Below are 20,303 nucleotides of genomic sequence, written 5' to 3'. Positions count from 1 at the left end.
AATTAATTTTTTTTTTACATTTTATTTTATATGTATATATCAGTGTTTTTTATGTTGGCATGAACATACTGCTTCACAAAATGTCTGAGATGTCTCAAAATGAATAGAGCTCATCAGTGTGGTTCCGGAAGTAAAAATCCCATTCATTTTCTCCATGAGGATTTTGATTATTAGCCATAATGTCTAAACCATCCAAGGTAGCCTGACCACGAGCTATGAGAATGTAAAAAACAACGGTTTTATGCACCTGTAGAAGCCAGAAGTCCATAGGGTATCAACCTTGTTTTAAGAAAGACATGTTTTATTTGCAATCTTATCTTGGTGGAGCCCACTGTTACCGTGGGAATGTTTAGCGCACCCTTGAACGGCTAGGGTGCTGTTCGCTTATGTACACAGTCTTGTACTTTTGCCTTTTTTTGCCATGTTTCAAAATGTTCTTTTGCGCCGAATCAAATATTTTATATTTTCATCTTGTAGCTGGTTGGCTTGGTTCCAAGCTTACAACTTTTTATATAAGCATTTTAAACTTATTGAGATATTGAATGGGGAAAATCACATCCGGAACCAGAGCCGTTCAAAAAGTGGGCGGTCACTGTTGAGCTTTATTATAGTAACTAATGTCCAAGTTCATTAAATGCCCAAAACAGACTATTGCTTATAAAGTATTGTATTATTCCATAACAAAATGTACTGTATACTTAGCCAATTTGTCTGCAAGCCGAGCTGCAAGATTAAATGGACATTAGCAAAGCCAAGTCATGGAAAGCTTCACAGAGAATCGGTTGTGTCGTCAAGGCAATCCATGTCTGTCTGAGCTGTTTGCTGAGTTCCAGTGGGAGACATTGTTATTTTGTTTTTCCCAACCTTTAAGGGGCTGACACCAGTGCTTACGAAGTCTGATATTTTAACAGGCTACACACATTAAGCTCAGGAGCCACATAAGCAGTGTGTGTGTGTGACTGGAACAATTACTACGACTGCTGCTGCCAGATGGAAAACACCATGTTCAGGCATAAAGGTTAATGGCTCCATCTGTTGGTGACTGGCAGAAGTGCTGCTGCTTGTGTGTGTGTGTGTGTGTGTGTGTGTGTGTGTGTGTGTGTGTGTGTGTGTGTTTGCATATTCCTCATGTGCGTATGCTTTGGTACCCAAGCAAGTTAAAGGTGGTTAATGTATGTCTCTGAAGGATGTGAGCATGGATAATTTGATACAAATGTTATCTACATTCATTTGAACTTACAATAAGAAATAATGGATGATAGTGACTGAAATGTCACCAGTGATTGGTATGCTAATGTAAAGGACTTCATTCTTTATGCAGTTTATGACCGAAGGACGATAACACATTTACTCCTACTGGCCTGATTTATTAAATAATTGTCTATCATGTCCAATGTATGCATACTTCTGAATAACAATCATTTCTATCCTCTCTTTGTTATTAGGGGTGGGAATCACCAGAGGCCTCACGATACGAAATCATCACAATACTTATGTCACAATACGATATTATTGTGATTTTAAACATATTGCGATATTCTGCGATATATTGCAATTTATTACCTTTTTTCCAACTTAAAATTATGTATATCTGTTTTATCTAAAACAATACATTTCTCTGTTTGCTCATCTCACTTCAATTTTATTGCTGCAAAATGGGATTGTCAAGCAGACAAACTAACCAACACGTATATAGTAATAGATCGATACTTGGCATCTGTGTATCGATACAGTATTGCCACGGAAAATATTGCGATACTATGCTGTATACATTTTTCCACCCCCCCTATTTGTTATCTTTATGTGCACCAAACACCGTCTATATACAGTACAGTATCTGTCCTTGCTGTGTTGCTGTCATATCATAGTATGCCTTTCTGTTCTCTTTCCAGTTCCTTGGAAACACAGAGGTTGAAGCCCCAAAAGGCACAGAAGTCGTAAAGGATGCAGTCCGAAAGCTGAAGGTAAAGCCAGTCCTCAGAGTAAGCTGTAGCCTGAAGGATAGACGAGTGTTCTTGAGTGACCGGATAGGATGGTCGTTTTTAGAGCAGGAGAGGTGGGAGTGAGTGACAAATGTTCCCCTCCCTCATCAGTTACCAGCAAGGTGCCCTTAGAGTTTTCCAGCTCCCAAGTGTGGATGCCTATAACTGCTGGATAAGCACGGCAGGTTGCTCAATCAACATTAACCGGGTAGATGCAGAATTCAATAAAAGGGATATTTATCTGCCATGCAACTTGTTGTTTCTTTCCCCGAGCTTGAATCCTTCAACCGTTAAAGTGCCCATATTATGAAAAAATCACTTTTTCTGGGATTTAGGGTGTTCTTTTGTGTCTCTGGTGCTTACACACACATGCAAACTTTGAAAAAAATCCATCCATGCTGTTTAGAGTGAGATACAGTTTCTGAATGTGTCCTGCCTTCAGTCTCTGGGTGAGCTGTTCAAAATCGGCACGGCTTGTGACGTCACAAGCCGAAACGAGCAGGCTAACCGCAACCATTAGCTCGTAGCGTTAGCATGCTAACGCTAATGCTAACGCTAGCATGCTACCTCGTTCTCAATAGCAAAGCACTGCTACAACACACACAAGTTCACCATAATCTACAAAAGAACTACTTACATGTGCGCCCTCATTTAGAAGTCTCCCAGCTAATCCTGCCTTGTAACTGACCGAAGTTGTAGAAACAGCCTTTCTTTTACTGTCTATGGAGCTAGCTAGCTGACATGATCTACATCTGAGCTACTGGGCATGTGCAGTGCAATCAAAGATAGTACAGAAGAAGAAGAAGAAAAGAGGTCTCACTCTGTAGCTAAAACAGAGACCAGGTGAAAAGAGGATCTGCAGCAGTGAGAGAGAGCACTGCAGTACAACAAAAATATGGTGTTTTTTGAAAATTAAACCATGTAAACCTATTCTGGTACAACCTTAAAATACAATATGAACCTGAAAATGAGCATAATATGGCTGCTTTAACACTTTTTCTACTAATACCAACATACCGTTTTGACATAAGAAGTCACTTCATGAAAGCACAGGTACTTTAATACACACTGACAGGACTCAGCGACACATCATAAAAACTCTTGACAATACTATCCACCACTGGTTCCTGATGTGAATTATATGATCTAATTTTGTGCTACAGCCTACATTTGCATATTAATGGAGAAAAAGTTGATTTCTTGAAATAATATAATCCCTTAAAACTAAGTTACACTGTTAGTAGGGTTAATACCACTCATGTACCCACCAGGGTTAATAGTATAGGTCATAAATCCCGCCCCCTCCATGTTAGCAGATAGGAAATAGGCCAATCAAAGCACCACTCAAATAAATGTTTCCCAGAGATGGTTTCTGTCATTTTAGGTAGTTCTGATCACACGGATGTTTGATTTTTCTGATAAGTTTGGTGTTCTATTAGTTATTTGATGCTAATAAATGGGGTGAAACATCGTGATTGACAGTGGTGGTTGACTCGCGTTTGGTCAGGTGGGTGTATGGGCCAGACTCGGATACCTCGGCTCCATTTCTCGATCACTACTGCGCAGACTATGGCTCCAAAATTACAAGATGGCAGCGCCCCTATCTGGGATATTTTGGTTTCACTGTTGTACAGTCTATGGTAAACACATGTGTGCTATATTATTATTTGCTAATTAATGCATTGATTAAAGCTGCACTAATCATATATTAACAGTGGTTTAAATTATTACAATTATCACCAATGAATGTGTCTGCTCCATATGTCAATATGCAACTGTTTGCTGGAACAACTCAAGTAGCCAAAAAATAATTATTGCAGTCTAAACCTTGTTTCAAACCTGCATTCATTGATTCTTCTGGCCACTCTGGGGCAGTGTAACACACTTTAAACACATCATTGATTGACGTTGTCACATCGTAACGTTGATTTGGCAAACTCTACTTTTAGCTCTGTGTTTGGTCTCCACAAGCTCCTGAGAAAGAAATGTGTCCACTGTGTTCACCAGCTAGGTAATAACTTCAACTTCAATAACTTTAAGCGTCATTTGGCCATCACTACTGTTTGGTGCTGGACAGGTAGGGTCCATTACTCATCCTCAGTAGCCTCAGGTACATATTCGTTTCCAGACCTACTGTCATTAAAACCCTCCACCTAACTAACTGTTGATGGTAGCTAACGTTTTTCATCATTCAAACATTTATTCATAGTAACAGTGAGTCCAGAACAAGTTTCCTTACAGGGACGTTAAAGTACATCTTACCTTATCTTAGCGTACAACAAGGCCACCAAACAGAAAGAAAACATTACCTGCTATGACTTGCATCCAGCAAAATGTGAAAAATTAGAAAAGCTATGTTTATTTAAATTTTTTTGACACAAGAACTTAGTTAAAAAAACAAATAATTTCAGGAAAACCAGATAGATGAATGCTTAATTAAATTAAGTTAGACAGGGTATAATGTTGTCCCAGGTCACAAAAGCCCTGAGGCATGCGTTTAAGGGTTAAGGTTATAGTGCAGCAAACACTCTCTTTTCTTAAAGCTTCTTGGTATAATGTGTCTGTGCTCGCTGCCTGCTGGCCTTGCCTCTATCTTCTCCTGCCAAAAATTTAATCTGTGAGGCCACTCTTAGGGGAGGACTGTTTTTCCAAACCCGTACCTCTATTGTTACATTACATGTGATCTTGAAAGCCTTGTGGAGACTAAGGTTTCGTGGTTACTTTCCCAGAGACACTGGCAATTAGGACAGGCTTAGTTTTCGTTCCAAAGATCCTGTGAGGAGAATTTAGAGACAGCTTTGGAAGGCATGTGTCCATACCGGTTTAGGTCAAATACTGTAAATCTCATATCAGTTAGAATATAAGTGCATGTGTGTTTTTACTCAAGCAAGATGAATCTCCTTGAAACTCACACTGACGGTTCTCTCTCCCAGGCTGTTGGTACTGGCCCTGAACATAAAACGTATTAAATTATAGAAGCTTAACTCCAGGCCTTACAAGGGATTGATTACAGCTGAATATATTCTCATTTTACTGTAAGCCTTAAAGTCCCAAAAAGTCTGTTAAAATACTGCAGTTTCTTGTTGCATGTTTATGGCTATAGTGGTAACATGTATACTTGTGTATATATACAGAATTGAAATAATTGTAGGGTTTTTATCAGCTTCCTGCAAGTTTCCTTACGTTGAATGATACAGTGTCTCCTCAACTGACAGTGTTCAATCCCCCTTTATCAGACGTTTTCATTCGTTACTGACCTCAACTCCTGTTGGTGTGTATGTCAGTTGGCAACATAACTGTAAAAAACTTAAAGAGTTTTTTGGCAGTGCTTGATAGAGTGACCCACTGAATGAATCACAGATTTGTTTTATTCCCTCTTGAGTTAAGTTAAGTTCTGTTAAACAATTAACCTTAAAGATAATATTTCCTTCAACACATTATCATTGCCCTTCAAAAAGAACATGCTGCCGTTTTATTCCTAAGTAAATCTGCCATTTTCCATGAAAAAAAAAACCTGTGATAAACCCACTGTGCACTACCTGCTCAGCACATAGACAAAGTAAGAGTCTACCTGGTGAACATAGTGCAGCATTTAACTGCTTAAGAGCCTTTTTCTTAGAAGTTGGTGAAGACCAAAACAGAGCTAAAACAAGATGAATATTGGACTTGCATATGCCAGAAGGCCAGAAATACAGTAAATGCTAGATCGTACCCACCAAACGACAACACGGGCATACTGCACAGGCGTCAACACACACAGTTATTTGAACCCTTCTACAATGGGATGTTGAGTGAATACACGTATAGGAGGCCAAGCGCAGCAATGATCAACTTTATAATTCATTATACATGAAAATGTGACTTTCGTTATAAGAAACGAGATGTAAACCTAACCCAAACTCTGTCTTTTTACCTAACCCTAACATCAACCCTGCATAGCTAGCTAGCTACTAACTTAAGTGTTGACGCTTGCGCAGTATGCCAGTTCCGTTTGGTGACTCGATTGGTGGGTACGATCTAGCACCTACCCAGAAATACTGGGTATAAACCTGTAATCGATTGCCAGCGCGTTCGTCATAACTTTTTTAGGTAACAATGTTGTGTTTTCAGCTTGTTCTGCTTTCCTCTAGTGGCCAAAGAAATTAACGGATAAAGTTGTGTACATGGAAGAGGTCTTCACAGGTCCAAAAATGAATGGCCAAACCCAAAAAGACCCTGAAATGTACCACCCGGAACCGAAACTGGACCGGTCTACTTAAAAAAAAAGAAGCTGGGACCCGGACCTGTGCAGAACTGAGAAATGTTGGACCTGAGCTTGGGAGAACTGAGACAGAAAATTGGCACCGATTTTACAGCTTATTGCTTTTAACCAGTTAATGGTAATTTGCAAATCCTCAAAACAAACTTTGTGTCTAACCTAATGTAACGTTAGTAGCTAGTAGCCCCTGTGCCTGTTGGTGTCGCATATAATCCATCCTCCTTGCCAAGAAAGTTGGTAAAATACATCCAGGTTTTCTGTTATTCCTTCATTGCTCCTTTAAACATCATGGTTAATCCACTTGTTATTTTTAAAAGTCCTCTTGCTGTCACGGTGACAGATGACAAACGTGACTCGTTTACAATCAGCTTTGCAGTTTTATTGCATCTAGCATTATAGAGATAACTTATATGATAATGATTGCTCGTTGCTAGGGCTGCTTATGTTAGCATTGCTAAGTTGCTGCCTGAGCAGGGGCACTCACTCACGCACGTACCACCTTGTGGCCACAAATGCACTTTGAACACACACACACACACACACACACACACACACACACACACGGCTCTTCCATCATGATCAGCACTGTCTGATCTCCACTCAGGTATTACACAGGCATTATGTTGAACTGACCCAGACCCAGTTGACCGTATAAACCGTGGATCCGAACATGTGCAGGTCCTGGGTCCTAGGGTTCAGATAGACCCGTGAAGTCCTCTAGTACATGGGTTATATTTTTGACAAGCTCCCTTACTAGGCTTCTATAAACCCCAATTCCAGTGTTGGGACGTTGTGTAAAACGTAAATAAAAACAGAATACAATGATTTGTAAATCCTTTTCAACCTATATTCAATTGAATACACTACAAAGACAAGATATTTAATGTTCAAACTGATACACTTTATTGTTTTTTGCAAATATTCACTCATTTTCAATTTGAAACCTGCAACATGTTCCAAAAAAGCTGGGACAGGGGCATGTTTACCACTGTGTTACATCACCTTTCCTTTTAACAACACTCAATAATTTGGGAACTGAGGACACTAATTGTTGAAGCTTTGTAGGTGGAATTCTTTCCCATTCTTGCTTGATGTACGACTGAAGTTGCTCAACAGTCCGGGGTCTCCGTTGTCCTATTTGGTGCTTCATACTGGCCACACGTTTTCAATGGGAGACAGCTCTGGACTGCAGGCAGGCCAGTCTAGTACCTGCACTCTTTTACTATGAAGCCACTGTGTTGTAACACGTGCAGAATGTGGCTTGGCATTGTCTTGCTGAAATAAGCAGAGACGTCCCTGAAAAAGACGTTGCTTGGATGGCAGCATATGTTGCTCCAAAACCTGTATGTACCTTTCAGCATTAAGGGGGCCTTCACAGATGTGCAAGTTACCCATGACATGGGCACTAACACACCCCCATACCATCACAGATGCTGGCTTTTGAACTTTGTGCTGATAACAATCTGGATGGTCCTGTTCCTCTTTGGCCCGGAGTACATGACATCCATGATTTCCTAAAAAAAAAAAAAAAAAAAAAGAAAGTGGACTCGTCAGACCACAGCACACTTTGTGTCGATCCATCTCAGATGAGCTCGGGCCCAGAGAAGCCGGCAGCGTTTCTGGGTGTTGTTGATATATGGCTTTCGCTTTGCATGGTTTTAACTTGCACTTGTAGATGTAGCGACGAACTGTGTTAACCTTATCCTTTACATAATGATGCCGGTTTTTAATGCAGTGCCGCCTGAGGGATTGAAGGCCACGGGCATTCAGTGTTGGTTTTTGTGGCCTTGCCGCTTACGTGCAGAGATTTCTCCAGATTCTCTGTATCTTTTGATATTATGGACTTTAGATGATTTTTTGAGCATTCCTCAACTTTCCCAGTCTTTTGTTACCCCTATCCCATCTTTTTTGGAACGTTTTGCAGGCATCACATTCAAAATGAGTGAATATTTGCAAGAAATAAATAAGGTTTATCAGTTTGAACATTAGATATATTGTCTTTGTAGTGTATTCAATTGAATATAGGTTGGAAAGGATTTGCTAGTCATGATATTCTGTTTTTATTTAAGTTTTACACAACGTCCCAACTTCATTGGAATTGGGGTTTGTTCCTTATAGATGTTGGTGCATTAATTGAGTGGATTCATCAACATGTTTCTGTTTGTGATTTCTCTCTTTGGCAGTTTCAGAGACATATCAAGAAGTCAGAGGGACAGAAGACCCCTAAAGTGGAATTACAGATCTCCATTTATGGTGTAAAGATACTAGATCCCAAGACAAAAGTGAGTCCAAAGATTAGATTGTTATTGGTGGTAGGGCTGTCGATATGGAGAAAATCAAATATCACGATATTTTTGACCAAATACCTCTATCGATACCGCAACGATATTGTAGTGTTGACTATTGGTGCTTTCACAAAATATTTACACAATGAGATTTTTGATAAAGAATCATCTGTAATGTGGATTTACTGACTAAGGGGGTAAAGAATAAATAGAAGTAAAAAATAATAGAACAGTTACAGCAGTCTGGTAAGTTCAGAAAATGACATCACTTTACTGTAATGCAACCTTTAAAACCAGGAAAAGACAACACTTATGTCATATTACGATATCCAAAATCTAAGACGATATCTAGTCTCATATCACGATATCGATATATCGCCCAGCTCTAGTTGGTGGTGCAATATTGTACATGACGCCTTAAGTTATCCTGAAAATAAACCCTGTGTAGAGAAAGAAGGGATTCGTAGTCAACAAGAAGGAAATAAATAATGAATTTGTTGTGTTTGATTTCCAGGATGTGCAGCATAACTGTCAGTTACACAGGATATCCTTTTGTGCAGATGACAAAACGGATAAAAGGATTTTTACTTTTATCTGCAAAGACTCCGAGTCCAACAAACACCTCTGCTATGTGTTTGACAGTGAAAAGTGTGTAAGTGCCGTCTACTTCCTTGTCTTTGCATCGAGACCAATGTAGAGCACATTTGACAGAATGTAGAATTATTGTGTATGTTTTATATTTTGACGCTGTGCTATTATTTCTTTGGTATTTTGACATCTTGTAGTTAGCCGTCGATGATCGACTCAACTATAAATAAGCTGTGGTGACATTTAGGTAAATATGGTGAGCATGTCTTTGTTGCTCTGCCGCAGGCAGAAGAAATTACTCTAACGATCGGTCAGGCCTTTGACTTGGCCTACAAGAAGTTCCTGGAGTCTGGAGGCAAAGACGTGGAAACCAGGAAACAGATTGGAACCCTACAGAAAAGAGTACGTCTCACACGGACTTGAATTTAACTTTGAAAACTTTGTATACCACCATGCTGACACATTGATGCGTTTATTAATGATTGCATAGCTTGTTTCTATTGATTGGTTTCAACCATGCAGCGTGGACAGTTAAGCTGTGTTGATGAAGAGTGTCAGTAATGAATATTAATGAGCGGTGTTGTTACAACCGGTAACTGGATTATTGTGCACCCTGCTGAGACTGGAGCTTTCCCTGTGGTTTTGATTAAAGGGTGACTTATTAAAACATTAGTATGAACTTGATAAGTTGTAGTAGCTAAACACCAGTGTGATACATATGTTAAGGTTAATTTGCAGTCATTTCTAAAATGGTAGTCAAAAATACTTTTATTTAGTGTTTTAGCTACTTGAAAAGGGTTTTAAAATAATGTATGAAAACGTATTAAAACTCAGCATTAAAACAAAGCTCATTGTTGAACTTTGAAATAGTACTTTGACAATCTCAGCTCAAGGGTCACTTACAGTACTTGCATTCTCTAGAGCTTTCAACTGTATCACACAGTCTTCATCAATGGATATAGATTGCTCAGTTGGATCGGTTGACGTGCAAGCTCGGTAGTTGTTATGGTTTCATCCATAGCACTTTTAGGAATTCCAACATGATGAAGACCCTTAGAAAAAATAGTAAGTGGCCCTTGAGTTAGGATTGTTTCCTCTAACTATATTTTAAGGAAGGGTTTGTGCGATATGGTACATGTCATAAAACAATGTACATTTTCGATCCGTCAGACTGTTTATAACATCTATGTCATTCATATTTCAAGATTTTCACATCAATGTAAATAAGTACTTTGATGTGTTTTTGTGTTTTATTCTATCAAGAGCAGTTATTCCCATTCGCTGTTGTATCTAAACAATTTGATTAATTTACCAAATAACCACAAATATATTAATATCGCAATATGAAATTACATATTGTCCAGTGACAACCATGTATCTCCAAATGTGGTCTTTTTGTATTTGAAGAAGGTGGAAGAGGGTGAATTGTTAAGTTTAACAAACCATTGAAAAAAACATTGGATTACCACAGAAATGCATTGTCACAAAGCTGAAAACAGACTATGAGTTTCCACAGGAGTGTGACAATTTAAAGTATCATGGAAAGATGTTGTCCACCCCAACCTCATTAATACTATGTCTGAGATTTTCTGTAAAACTCTGTGTTAGAATTGAGTTGTCATAATTGATGTTTCAATATCAGACCCAATACAACGATTCATCACTTTGGTTTCTTAAATGACTGAACTGCTCTTGTTTTGTAGATTCAAGAACTGGAAACCGAAAACTCTGAGTTAAAGCAACAGCTTCAAGATCTTGAAGAGCAGTTGATGATAGCTCATGTGCCGCCAGTGAGGACAAACTGCACAAACACACACCTCTTCAGTTTAGAGATTGGACAAAATGTAGATTCTACATAATGAAGATCTATGTAATTTTGCGACAGCAGCCTCTGTGGCCACAATTAAGTAAAAGTGTTATATGCTTAATGTAGGGTAAGCTAACATTGGCCATGTGCAACAGTAAGCGAGTAAAATGTATTTAAATAGTGCTTTTCACAGATAAAAAATCAATGTGATATATATTAAAACAAATTACAATTAAAATCACAAGGTAATACATAAAAATAAAGTGCGAGAGGTCATCCAAAGGTTTAAAAAAGTACTGGTCAAAACCCCTGATTGCACTGTATTTAATAAATGTAACTTTTTATTTCTAAGACTAACATTGGGTTATTTCGTATTTCAAAAGTCACGGAGTCTTACTTTTAACTGCGGTGTCTGCAGACAAACTAAAACCTATCAACTGAAGACTCTGAAATCATTTGGGATTCAGATGTTCCACATCAGCCAAAAGTACACAACCACGACCATTTTTTTAATTATAAAAGTAAACTTTGCCAGTTTTTAGTTTTTTCAAGTATGTTTAGTGACGGCTGGTTTTTGCAGATATTGTTGGTGTGATTAAACGCGCCACCTCAAACTCGCAAACCTATCTAGAGGGAGTTTCTGTTGGGGGGGTTGGGGGGTGGTCTAAGCTGTGTCCGAAGCAAAGCAATTACACACCTGATTGGTCTGATGAGGAATGGCGATACATTCAGCATGTAATTGAGCCAAATGCCAGTACTTTGTGACGGCCTCCTGTGAATGCAATTACCCCACACCTTTTTTTTCCTAATCTGCAAGACTGAATAATATTGTTCCTCTCTGGTCATTGTCTGTCTGCGATCTCTTTTTTTCTTAGCCGCTGCATATAAACGCAGCCAATGAAGCGTACATGCTGCAGAGGCCCTCCTCTCTCTTCTGGTGTCACAGCATCTCCTGTCTGGACATCTCCTCTGTCACGCTCACTCCTATGAGCTCGCCTGAGTCCAACTTGTCCAGCGGGCTACTAACTCCTCCGCCTGCCAAACCCGCTCTTCTTGCTCCTAAGCCTACTGAGGGATGCAGCATCCCGCGGCCTCGCGTAAACACCCTCCGCTTTTTCTTTCTTTCTTTCTTTCTTTCTGCTCTGTGCTTTGTCGCTCGCCTTGAGTCCTAAGTGTCTTCTGCTTTTGCCTGTCTTTTGCTCCTTTTTTCTGCTTCTTCTCTTGCTTTTATTAACAAACAAAAAATTGCTGTTCAGTTTGTCTGTGTGCGAGCCTACACAAGTGCGACCTCGCCTTAACCGTTTCTTTCTATACAGGCAGGGAGCATCTGCATGAAACCCCAGATGTCTACAGACGTTTTCGACATGGTTCCCTTCTCCACTGTAACGCCGCTGGAGCCCGTACTGGCCAGCAACGGCTGCCCACCACCACCACCGACCACATTACCACCAGATATAAGTCAGTAGCTACTAGTTTTGGGTTTTTTTTATTATTATTTTTTATTGGTATTGAACAAACATGTGCTAACAAATAACTATCAAACAGTGACAAGGGAAACAAAACAGAGGGGTCATAGTGGTATAAAGAACAGACAGTAACACTGAAGAACTGAGTTGAGTTAAAGAATTATTGGGATTAGGTGTGGAAGATTGTGAAAGAAGAAAAGGAAAAGGAAGAAGATAAAAAAATATAACAATACAGAGGTACAATTGGTTAAATAAAGAGAAGAAAATAAAGCATAGTACTTACCAATTATAGCTAAAGTCAATGATGATGACTACCTTAATGTTAATAATAAACTTCTTTTTTAAATATTTCAATATTATTAATAATAATAATAATAATAATAATAGTAATAGTAGTGTTCCAAAAAAAAAGGGGGTGGAGGAGAGGCTAGCTAGTAGCTAGAGCTGTAACAAATCCAGATTTTGCTGTACAATTAATTGTCTCATAAAATAATTGCAATTAACAATATAAATGTCTCTCTCAGTCAAATTTAAAAATGTTTATTTATTCATTTATTACTTTTTTAAACAAATTAAAGTTTTGAACAAATTCCAGGATACATATTTTGGTTTTATCACCGTTATGTAAGCCAGATAATGTAATAACACAAATACATAGTACAAGTAAAAAAAAGCCTGTTTATTTTCATAAAACATTTTTTCTAACTGTATCCCCTCCTTGTCATCTTTGTTGCTATGAACATGTATAGGGTCAAGTGCCAACAACTAACAATTGAAATAAAAATAAAAAGATATAGTCCGACTAATATTCACTGATATAAAGTCATTTTTTTCAGGCCTACTAGTAGCTACTTTCTGATCATAAGATTTACAGATTTTAAGAAGTTCTTCGGCTCGTGAAAGAGTTATTCTGCAGAAATAAAGGATTGCAGCTGTTAAAAATACTTTTTTTTCTCTGTTTAAACACAGCTGTTTTTCCCTTTCCAGTCAGAGTGATGTTTATCTGCCCGCTGTGTTTGTAGGGAAAGACCTGTTTGGTGCTGAGCCATTTGATCCGTTCACCTGCGGGTCGGCTGACTTTCCTCCAGATATCCAGTCAAAGCTGGACGAGATGCAGGTGAGTTTGAAAGAGCTGCCAGGAGGCCGTCAACAGCGGCCTCCTGGCAGCTCTTATTGTCAGTATCAGCACTTTGAAGATTTATATTTTCTCTTGTTTATATAAACCAAGGCTTTGTGCATCATGGGCCATGCTGAATCATTTCCAGACAGTTTGGTCCTAATTGGCCTGCTGTGGAGTGTAAGCGAGCTCCAGTACATTGTTTATTAAAATTCATAATGTTAGAACAGATCAGGTTGGACGTACTGTTGTGCATAGATCAGTGGAACAAGCCCATGTGAGTGATTACCTAAAGTTATATTCCTGGGGGGGGGGTTCTGAAAAAAGCTGAGCACATTAAGATTCCTAATGAAATCCTCAGCTGACTCAGTGATGAATATTACTCACTTCTTTATTTAGATGTATCAGGGACATGAAACCACTTACACATTCATTTAGAAATGCATTAATACCACTAATGCTACTGGAAGGTGGGGTTAAAACATCGCAGACCACTGATTGGTCAGAGAGAACCAACACTAGCACGACGCGGCACATCCTGCACAAACCCGCCATTTTTAAATAGCCAAGCTACCGTCGATATGGACCACAGTGTTTTTATTCACTCAACCCGCATTTTGAAAAATGTCAACCCGCAAAACTAGGACGTACACTATGTACAATACGGCATACAATTGACAAAGTGCAGACATCCTTCTGTTTGTTTGGCGATTTAAAGAATTCAGCAAGTTGAAGATAATGACACAGCAGTTTAATGTGCGCTCTACGGCGAGGGGTATACTACCTGCAGGGAAAACGAAAAGATGCTGGTACCAAAAGGGAGTGGAGTGGAGCCGAACCGTGCAGTGGAAAAGAGGCAGTAGAGTGTAAGCTTTGTGTCTTTTGGCAGCTTGGGCTTAATTTGCTTAACTCCTGGTGAAGTGAATGGAATTAGGCAGTTCATGCTTTATTTTAATGTGTTATTTCAATGAACTCGACTTGTTTTGTTACAATGTACAAACATTATAAAGGGGTTCAATTTACAAATGTAAGTTTTCCTGCTGCCTTTGGAAATGGGACTTCACTAAGTTAAACTAACTAAAGGAAGTTTTATAATTGATTAACTGATGCTAATAATTGATTAACTGAACTTGAAAAGTAACAAGTTGTTCAATTAGCAACTGTTCAATCACCCTGATATACTGTACAGTCAATTTTGCTAGCCATTTACAGTTTCATGTTTCATTCCGTTTTCACTTCCCAAAAAGACTGTATATCCAACCCGTTCTCACTCCAAACTTGACATGTATTGAAGACACAGAAAGTGTCTGTTTTCTTCAAACTACACAACTATAGCATGACTGGAGACTTTTACTCCCTCTCTGTTGAAATTAAATGTAATGAGTTAAGTGAGTTTAGTTTTCTTCATAAAAGATGAGTTTATTCCTTCATGCTGTTTGACAGTGTACTACTCTCCCAATATTATTAGTGGTTGAGAACAGTAAAGTTCGTTTACAGTAGTATTAGTAGGGCTGCTCGATTTATAGAAAAAAATCATAATCACGATTATTTTGGTCAATATTGAAATCACAATTATTTAATACGGAGCCCCCCTGGTCCCACTTTGTCAAAAAAATTAATTATAACTATCTCGTGGCCTCAAGATACTATCTCGTGGCCTCAAGATAAGTGTATATAAAAGGAGAATGCACAATGGAGCAGCTTTTTTCCCCAAAAATGTAAAACACTTCAATAATTAATGAACCAGTCTACACACTCCACTATAGGCTAACTTAAAATCAGAATCAGAAATACTTTATTGATCCCGGGGGACAATTCTTGTGTCACAGTTGATGTGCACATCAAGACATTTAAAGGAATATAAATAATAATAGAAGTTGGTAAATAAACAAGTATATACATGTAAAAAGTATAAATATAGGCTATAAAAATGAAGAAGAATTATAAAGGGCTATGGATATGCAGCCTACAGATTTCTTCTGGTGTCAAGCGCCCGGCCCTGCCGGGTGTGACCCGCTCCAGGGACAGTGGCAGGTGGGGAGTTTGACTGGGGCGGTACACCTGTCAAACGGTAACGCAGGTGTCCTAAGGCGAGCTCAGGGAGGACCTTCCCCGGTCCAAAAACTTGGAAGAAAATCCCACCGAAGCACCCTTCGATTTACCCCAGGGAAGGTGCACCATAAGCGGGCAGAGGTCTGACACCTCCCCCTAGCTGGTTCCCTCCGAAGTTTCCCTCAGGATAGCTGGCGCTCAGAGTCTCGCAGTTTTATCTGATAAAGCAAATGATTAGAAGTCTTGGGGCAGAAACGATCTCAACCTATTCTCAAACTTTAAATGGGTAAGAAGCCCGGCTCACTCTCCCAGCCACCTTCTGCACGATTTCGGAAACCCAGTTTTTGAAAACATAGGCCTCCAGAGAACTGCACCGAGGAGTCTCGGGGCAGTGAGACCGACCTCTGGAGACCACGGCCGGACACTTTTGACAGCTTTTACCGTAACTCAGCTGCGGTTCTCCAACACTTTCCACTGACCGATTTGCAAACGTGACACGCCATCAGAGGGCCCCCGCCGGCCGGCTTAATGCCGGTGTTCGGCGAGATAGTATCTTGAGGCCACGAGATACTATCTTGAGGCCACGAGTTACTATCTTGAGGCCACGAGATAGTTATAATTAATTTTTTTTGACAAAGTGGGACCAGGGGGGCTCCGTAATTTAACACGGTTACTCATTGACTTTTGGAAAGATGTTGCAATTAAACTTAAAAAAACAGTGAAACAGTTAAACTGTGACATTTCCCTGAATACGTTTCCCGTTTTCACGTTTTTTTTTTTTCATTCAGAACACAGGCCAAAGTAAGAGTTTACTTGCAAAACGTAATTAACATTATTTCACACAATAATAGTTTTTCTCGATTACATTGTTTTTGTGATCGTTGGTAGCCAAAATCAAAATCGCAATTAAAGTTTGATTAATTGTACAGCCCTAGGTATTAGGGCAAAGGGTGGATGAGAAGAAGTTTGTGAACACTGCTGTAACTTGAGTTGGTGTGCAATCAGACATATATAAATACATTACAAATGCAGTTTATGCCATATGATTAGAAAATAATGACTTCTGAAAACTAAAAATGTGCTGCAATTTCTGTGATTGTGTTTGCAAAATAACTGCTGAGATTAAGCAGGCCGTTGCCAGTAGGCGGCAATGTTGCACTGGCAGTCTGGCACACTTGCTTTCAGTGCACTTAACCTTTTCTTTCTCGTCTTTACGATTAACAAGTGGTTGCATCTCTTGTCTTTTCCACTTATAGCGTCAGAGATGGTTTGTACTCTTTGCTCTGCTTCTGTGTCGGTGTCTGTGACTGTGTTTGTGTCTTGCATGCTTTGGAGGATGTCGCATGCTCTCACACACACCGTGCGATTGAATTTACCTCATCCATCCAGGGGCGATTCCAGGATTTTTTAAGTGAAGTGGCACATGAGGGACAAATAATCAGTAAAGTGGGGCCCAGGGTGGGGGCTTGAGGGGGACATTTTATCAGAATACAGCATAGAAAATCTGCTTCGAAATGTAGGAAATATTGGATAGGATAGCAACACGGTGTAATGTAAATCTGCTAAATAAAACATCACATAAAATACCACATCACATACAATATCACATTCATTATTAACTTCACTTGTTTTCATTTTAAACAAATTGTATATCCAAATACAATACACATTTTCTATAGGCTCAGTCTGCCACTTTTTTAAAAAACAGTTCCAGTGCTGGTTCCACGGTATCAGAATTTTGGCTAGTCACCATGGAAACACTAATTGGTCATGTGACAAGGGCTGGAAAGATTGGCAGAACAGGCAGCCAAGTGACAGTACTCTGATCCAATGGTAATCACAATTGTCAGATTGACAGCAGGGCCAATCATATTTCAGGGGGGGCTGGTGCCACCCCGTGCCCCCCTTCTAGCCCCGCCCCTGCATCCATCTTCTCTAAAATGTCCATTGTTCTCTCAGTAGAGATTCAGAATATTGTGCTCAGGCCTCAATGTGATCAATTAGCAGTTTGTTTTCTCAGCTCCCTCGCTCTGTAGTTAATGAGCTGCTCTTGTCTCAGACTGGGGCTTGTTAATTAATGTGAGCAAACACATTTTCCTATCATCTAAGATGTTGATTTTCAGCCAATAATTGCTTCAGAGTATGCTATAGCTTTTGGAACCGATGTCACATTTAATTAAAAAAACAAACATAGTGCAGCAATATTAAAGAGCACATTAAAACAATTACAAGAACATTTTTACAAGCAGGTAAAATAAAATAGCGTTTGAATTTCTCATCTGATATAAATGAGTTCCATGTGCTTCTCTCATCAGCTGCATGCCTTGTTGTTTCTGCTAAAGTCATTTGTATCTTGAACATAATGCATGGCCAAGCATGACGGAAAAACAGTGTTGTAATCTCTGTTTTGTTTGGTATTTCATTCTCCTTTACCCTCAGAGGTTTATGGCTCTAATCTAAGCATTACTCCCACCTCCTGTTCATCGACTAAACTCACAGAGTGTCGGCGTGCGTGGTCACTGAGCGTCACAGCTGTTGTCTGGCTTGTCTTCCAGGAGGGGTTCAAAATGGGACTAACCTTAGAGGGCACCGTCTTCTCTCTGGACCCACTAGACAGCCGCTGCTGATGCCAAGAAGATGCTCTTTGTCACGTACTTTTAACTCGTTTGTATGAAGAAGTGCCAAAATCCACTCCGAGGTTGAGTCAAGATGTCACCATTTTCATCTTGAGGTTTATATGCATTTGCATTTAGATTGTTGTTGGGTTTGTTTTCGATATTTCAAAGGTAAACTTCAGATCCATTATAGAAATGAACTATTTTTGTAAAAAAGAGAAGTACTTTTGCTTGCACAGGCGATGAGAGATGTAAATAGTCGAATATGTCCAATGGTACACTTTGTGGCAGAATTTTCATATGAGACAGTTTGTGTGTATGCACCATTTGAAGTCTGTATTGTTAACACATTCCTGTTTGTATGCCGAACACAAGCCGGCGAAGAAAATAAATGGAATCTGTATCATTAACACAAACGTTCAGCTCGCCCATAACATCACATAGCTTATTTTACTCAACATTAGGTGACACATTCTGTAGTTAGTTAATCCAGTCTATTGACATTGAGTTGTTTTTTTTGCTTTTTTTGCATTTCACAAGTTTAAGTTGCCATTTCAGTATTTCTTGTCATATTTTTACTTTGTCATCATTTTAGTCTTCTCTTCTCTTGCACCAGGAGGCACTTTTTTTGGACTGCCTCTGTCCACATACAGTACTATTCCATTATTTTACTTTTGGTTGCATTGACTTTGCTGTTACAGATATTAAAGAAAATATTCCTGCAAAAAAATACTGCTCATTGATTCTATCATCTAATGTTTGTGTGACGTTATTTAGCTGTTGTGTATTTTTGTGTTTGAAATGTTGTCTCTTTAATGCAAAGATTGTATTATTAGCCATGCTGCCAGTATGGCTCTATGGATGGCAGTGTTGGTCGCTCAGTCCACCACTTTCCAAACTGAAATATGTCAATGGCAATGAAATCTTGCATTTCTCCAGAGGATGAATCCTACTGTTATTGGTTATCCCATGACTTTTCCTCTGGTGCCACCAGCAGTTCAAAGCTTTCACTTATTCAGCGAATTAGCTTCCTATCTGCTAGATCGATTGTCATTGAACATTTTGTTCACACATTCTTGGTTCTCAGATGAGGAATCCTACTGACTTTTGTGATCCTCTGACTTTTCCTCTAGCACCACCATGAAGGTGACATATTTGATTCTGTTTGAAAAATGTTGAGATGTATTTCTATGACATATGGTATGGACATTTATGTTTGGTCCCCACCGGATAAATTGCAGCAATGTGATCCCCTTGACTTGCCGTGATCAGGTCAAATGTTTAAACTTTGGTTTATGATCAAATTAACAATTTCCGTCAGTCTCAGCTATTCTTTGTTTTTAGTGCTAATTAGTATGATGCTTCATTAACCATTAGTTGTATTTGTTTACCCCACTAAAGATGGCAGAAAGAAAAATGCTTTCAACCCTTTGTTGAACAGAGTGCCATCTAGTGGACTCAGAAAATAAAGAAAATGGTTCATGAAGCTTCATTTGGCCATCACAACTAATTAGCAAATTAAGATGGTGACCATGGTAAACATTACACTACATCCTTTGTGTTCAGTGCTAATTAGCAAATGTTAGCATGCTAACATGCTAAAATAATATGGTGATCATGGTAAACATTACGCTACTTCCTTTGTGTTCAGTGCTAATTACCAAATGTTAGCTTGCTAAACCATTAAGATGGTGACCATGGCAAACATTACACTACTTAATTTGTGTTCAGTGCTAATTAGCAGATGTTAGCATACTAAAACATTAATATAGTGACCATGGTAAACATTACATTACTTCCTTTATGTTCAGCGCTAATTAGCAAATGTTAGCATGCTAAAACATTAAGATGGTGACCATTGTAAACATTCTATTCCATCTTCCCATTCGTTTGTGTTAAGTGCTCATTAGCTAATGTTAGCATAGTAACATTAAACTAAGATAGCGAACCAGGCAAGTACATTACCTGCCCAAAAACAGGTTAGCATTTTCATTGTGAGCATGTTAGCATGCTGAAATTAGCATTTAGCCCAAAGCATTGCTGTAAGTTCAGCTTCATAGTACATTACTCTAGACTCCTTGTCTTGCTGTAGATACGTGTGTTTTCTGATGTTGATGAAGTCTCAGGAGCACT

At 39.1% G+C, this 20,303-nt stretch overlaps 1 protein-coding gene across 7 annotated transcripts in view; it reads left to right on the top strand.

The window, feature by feature from the left end:
- Positions 1 to 18,900, top strand: part of gulp1a (GULP PTB domain containing engulfment adaptor 1a) — a 109,772-nt gene extending 90,872 nt beyond the window's left edge. For 3 of the 7 annotated variants that reach the window (XM_031296528.2, XM_031296526.2, XM_031296527.2), the window contains 9 exons: positions 1,893 to 1,964; positions 8,424 to 8,522; positions 9,040 to 9,177; positions 9,399 to 9,515; positions 10,817 to 10,903; positions 11,796 to 12,017; positions 12,237 to 12,378; positions 13,409 to 13,503; positions 18,111 to 18,900. In XM_031296528.2, the coding sequence (XP_031152388.1) occupies positions 1,893 to 1,964; positions 8,424 to 8,522; positions 9,040 to 9,177; positions 9,399 to 9,515; positions 10,817 to 10,903; positions 11,796 to 12,017; positions 12,237 to 12,378; positions 13,409 to 13,503; positions 18,111 to 18,182 (1,044 nt within the window). In that variant the 3' untranslated portion in view covers positions 18,183 to 18,900. The other 4 variants (XM_031296530.2, XM_031296531.2, XM_031296533.2 and 1 more) reach the window with 4 other exon arrangements.
- The last annotated feature ends 1,403 nt before the right edge of the window (positions 18,901 to 20,303 follow it).

The sequence above is a fragment of the Sander lucioperca genome, chromosome 8 (assembly GCF_008315115.2).
Source record: "Sander lucioperca isolate FBNREF2018 chromosome 8, SLUC_FBN_1.2, whole genome shotgun sequence".
In the NCBI taxonomy this organism is placed as follows: Eukaryota; Metazoa; Chordata; class Actinopteri; order Perciformes; family Percidae; genus Sander; species Sander lucioperca.
Note: the sequence above shows the minus strand (reverse complement) of the source record. Positions and strands in the feature narration are given on the sequence as shown.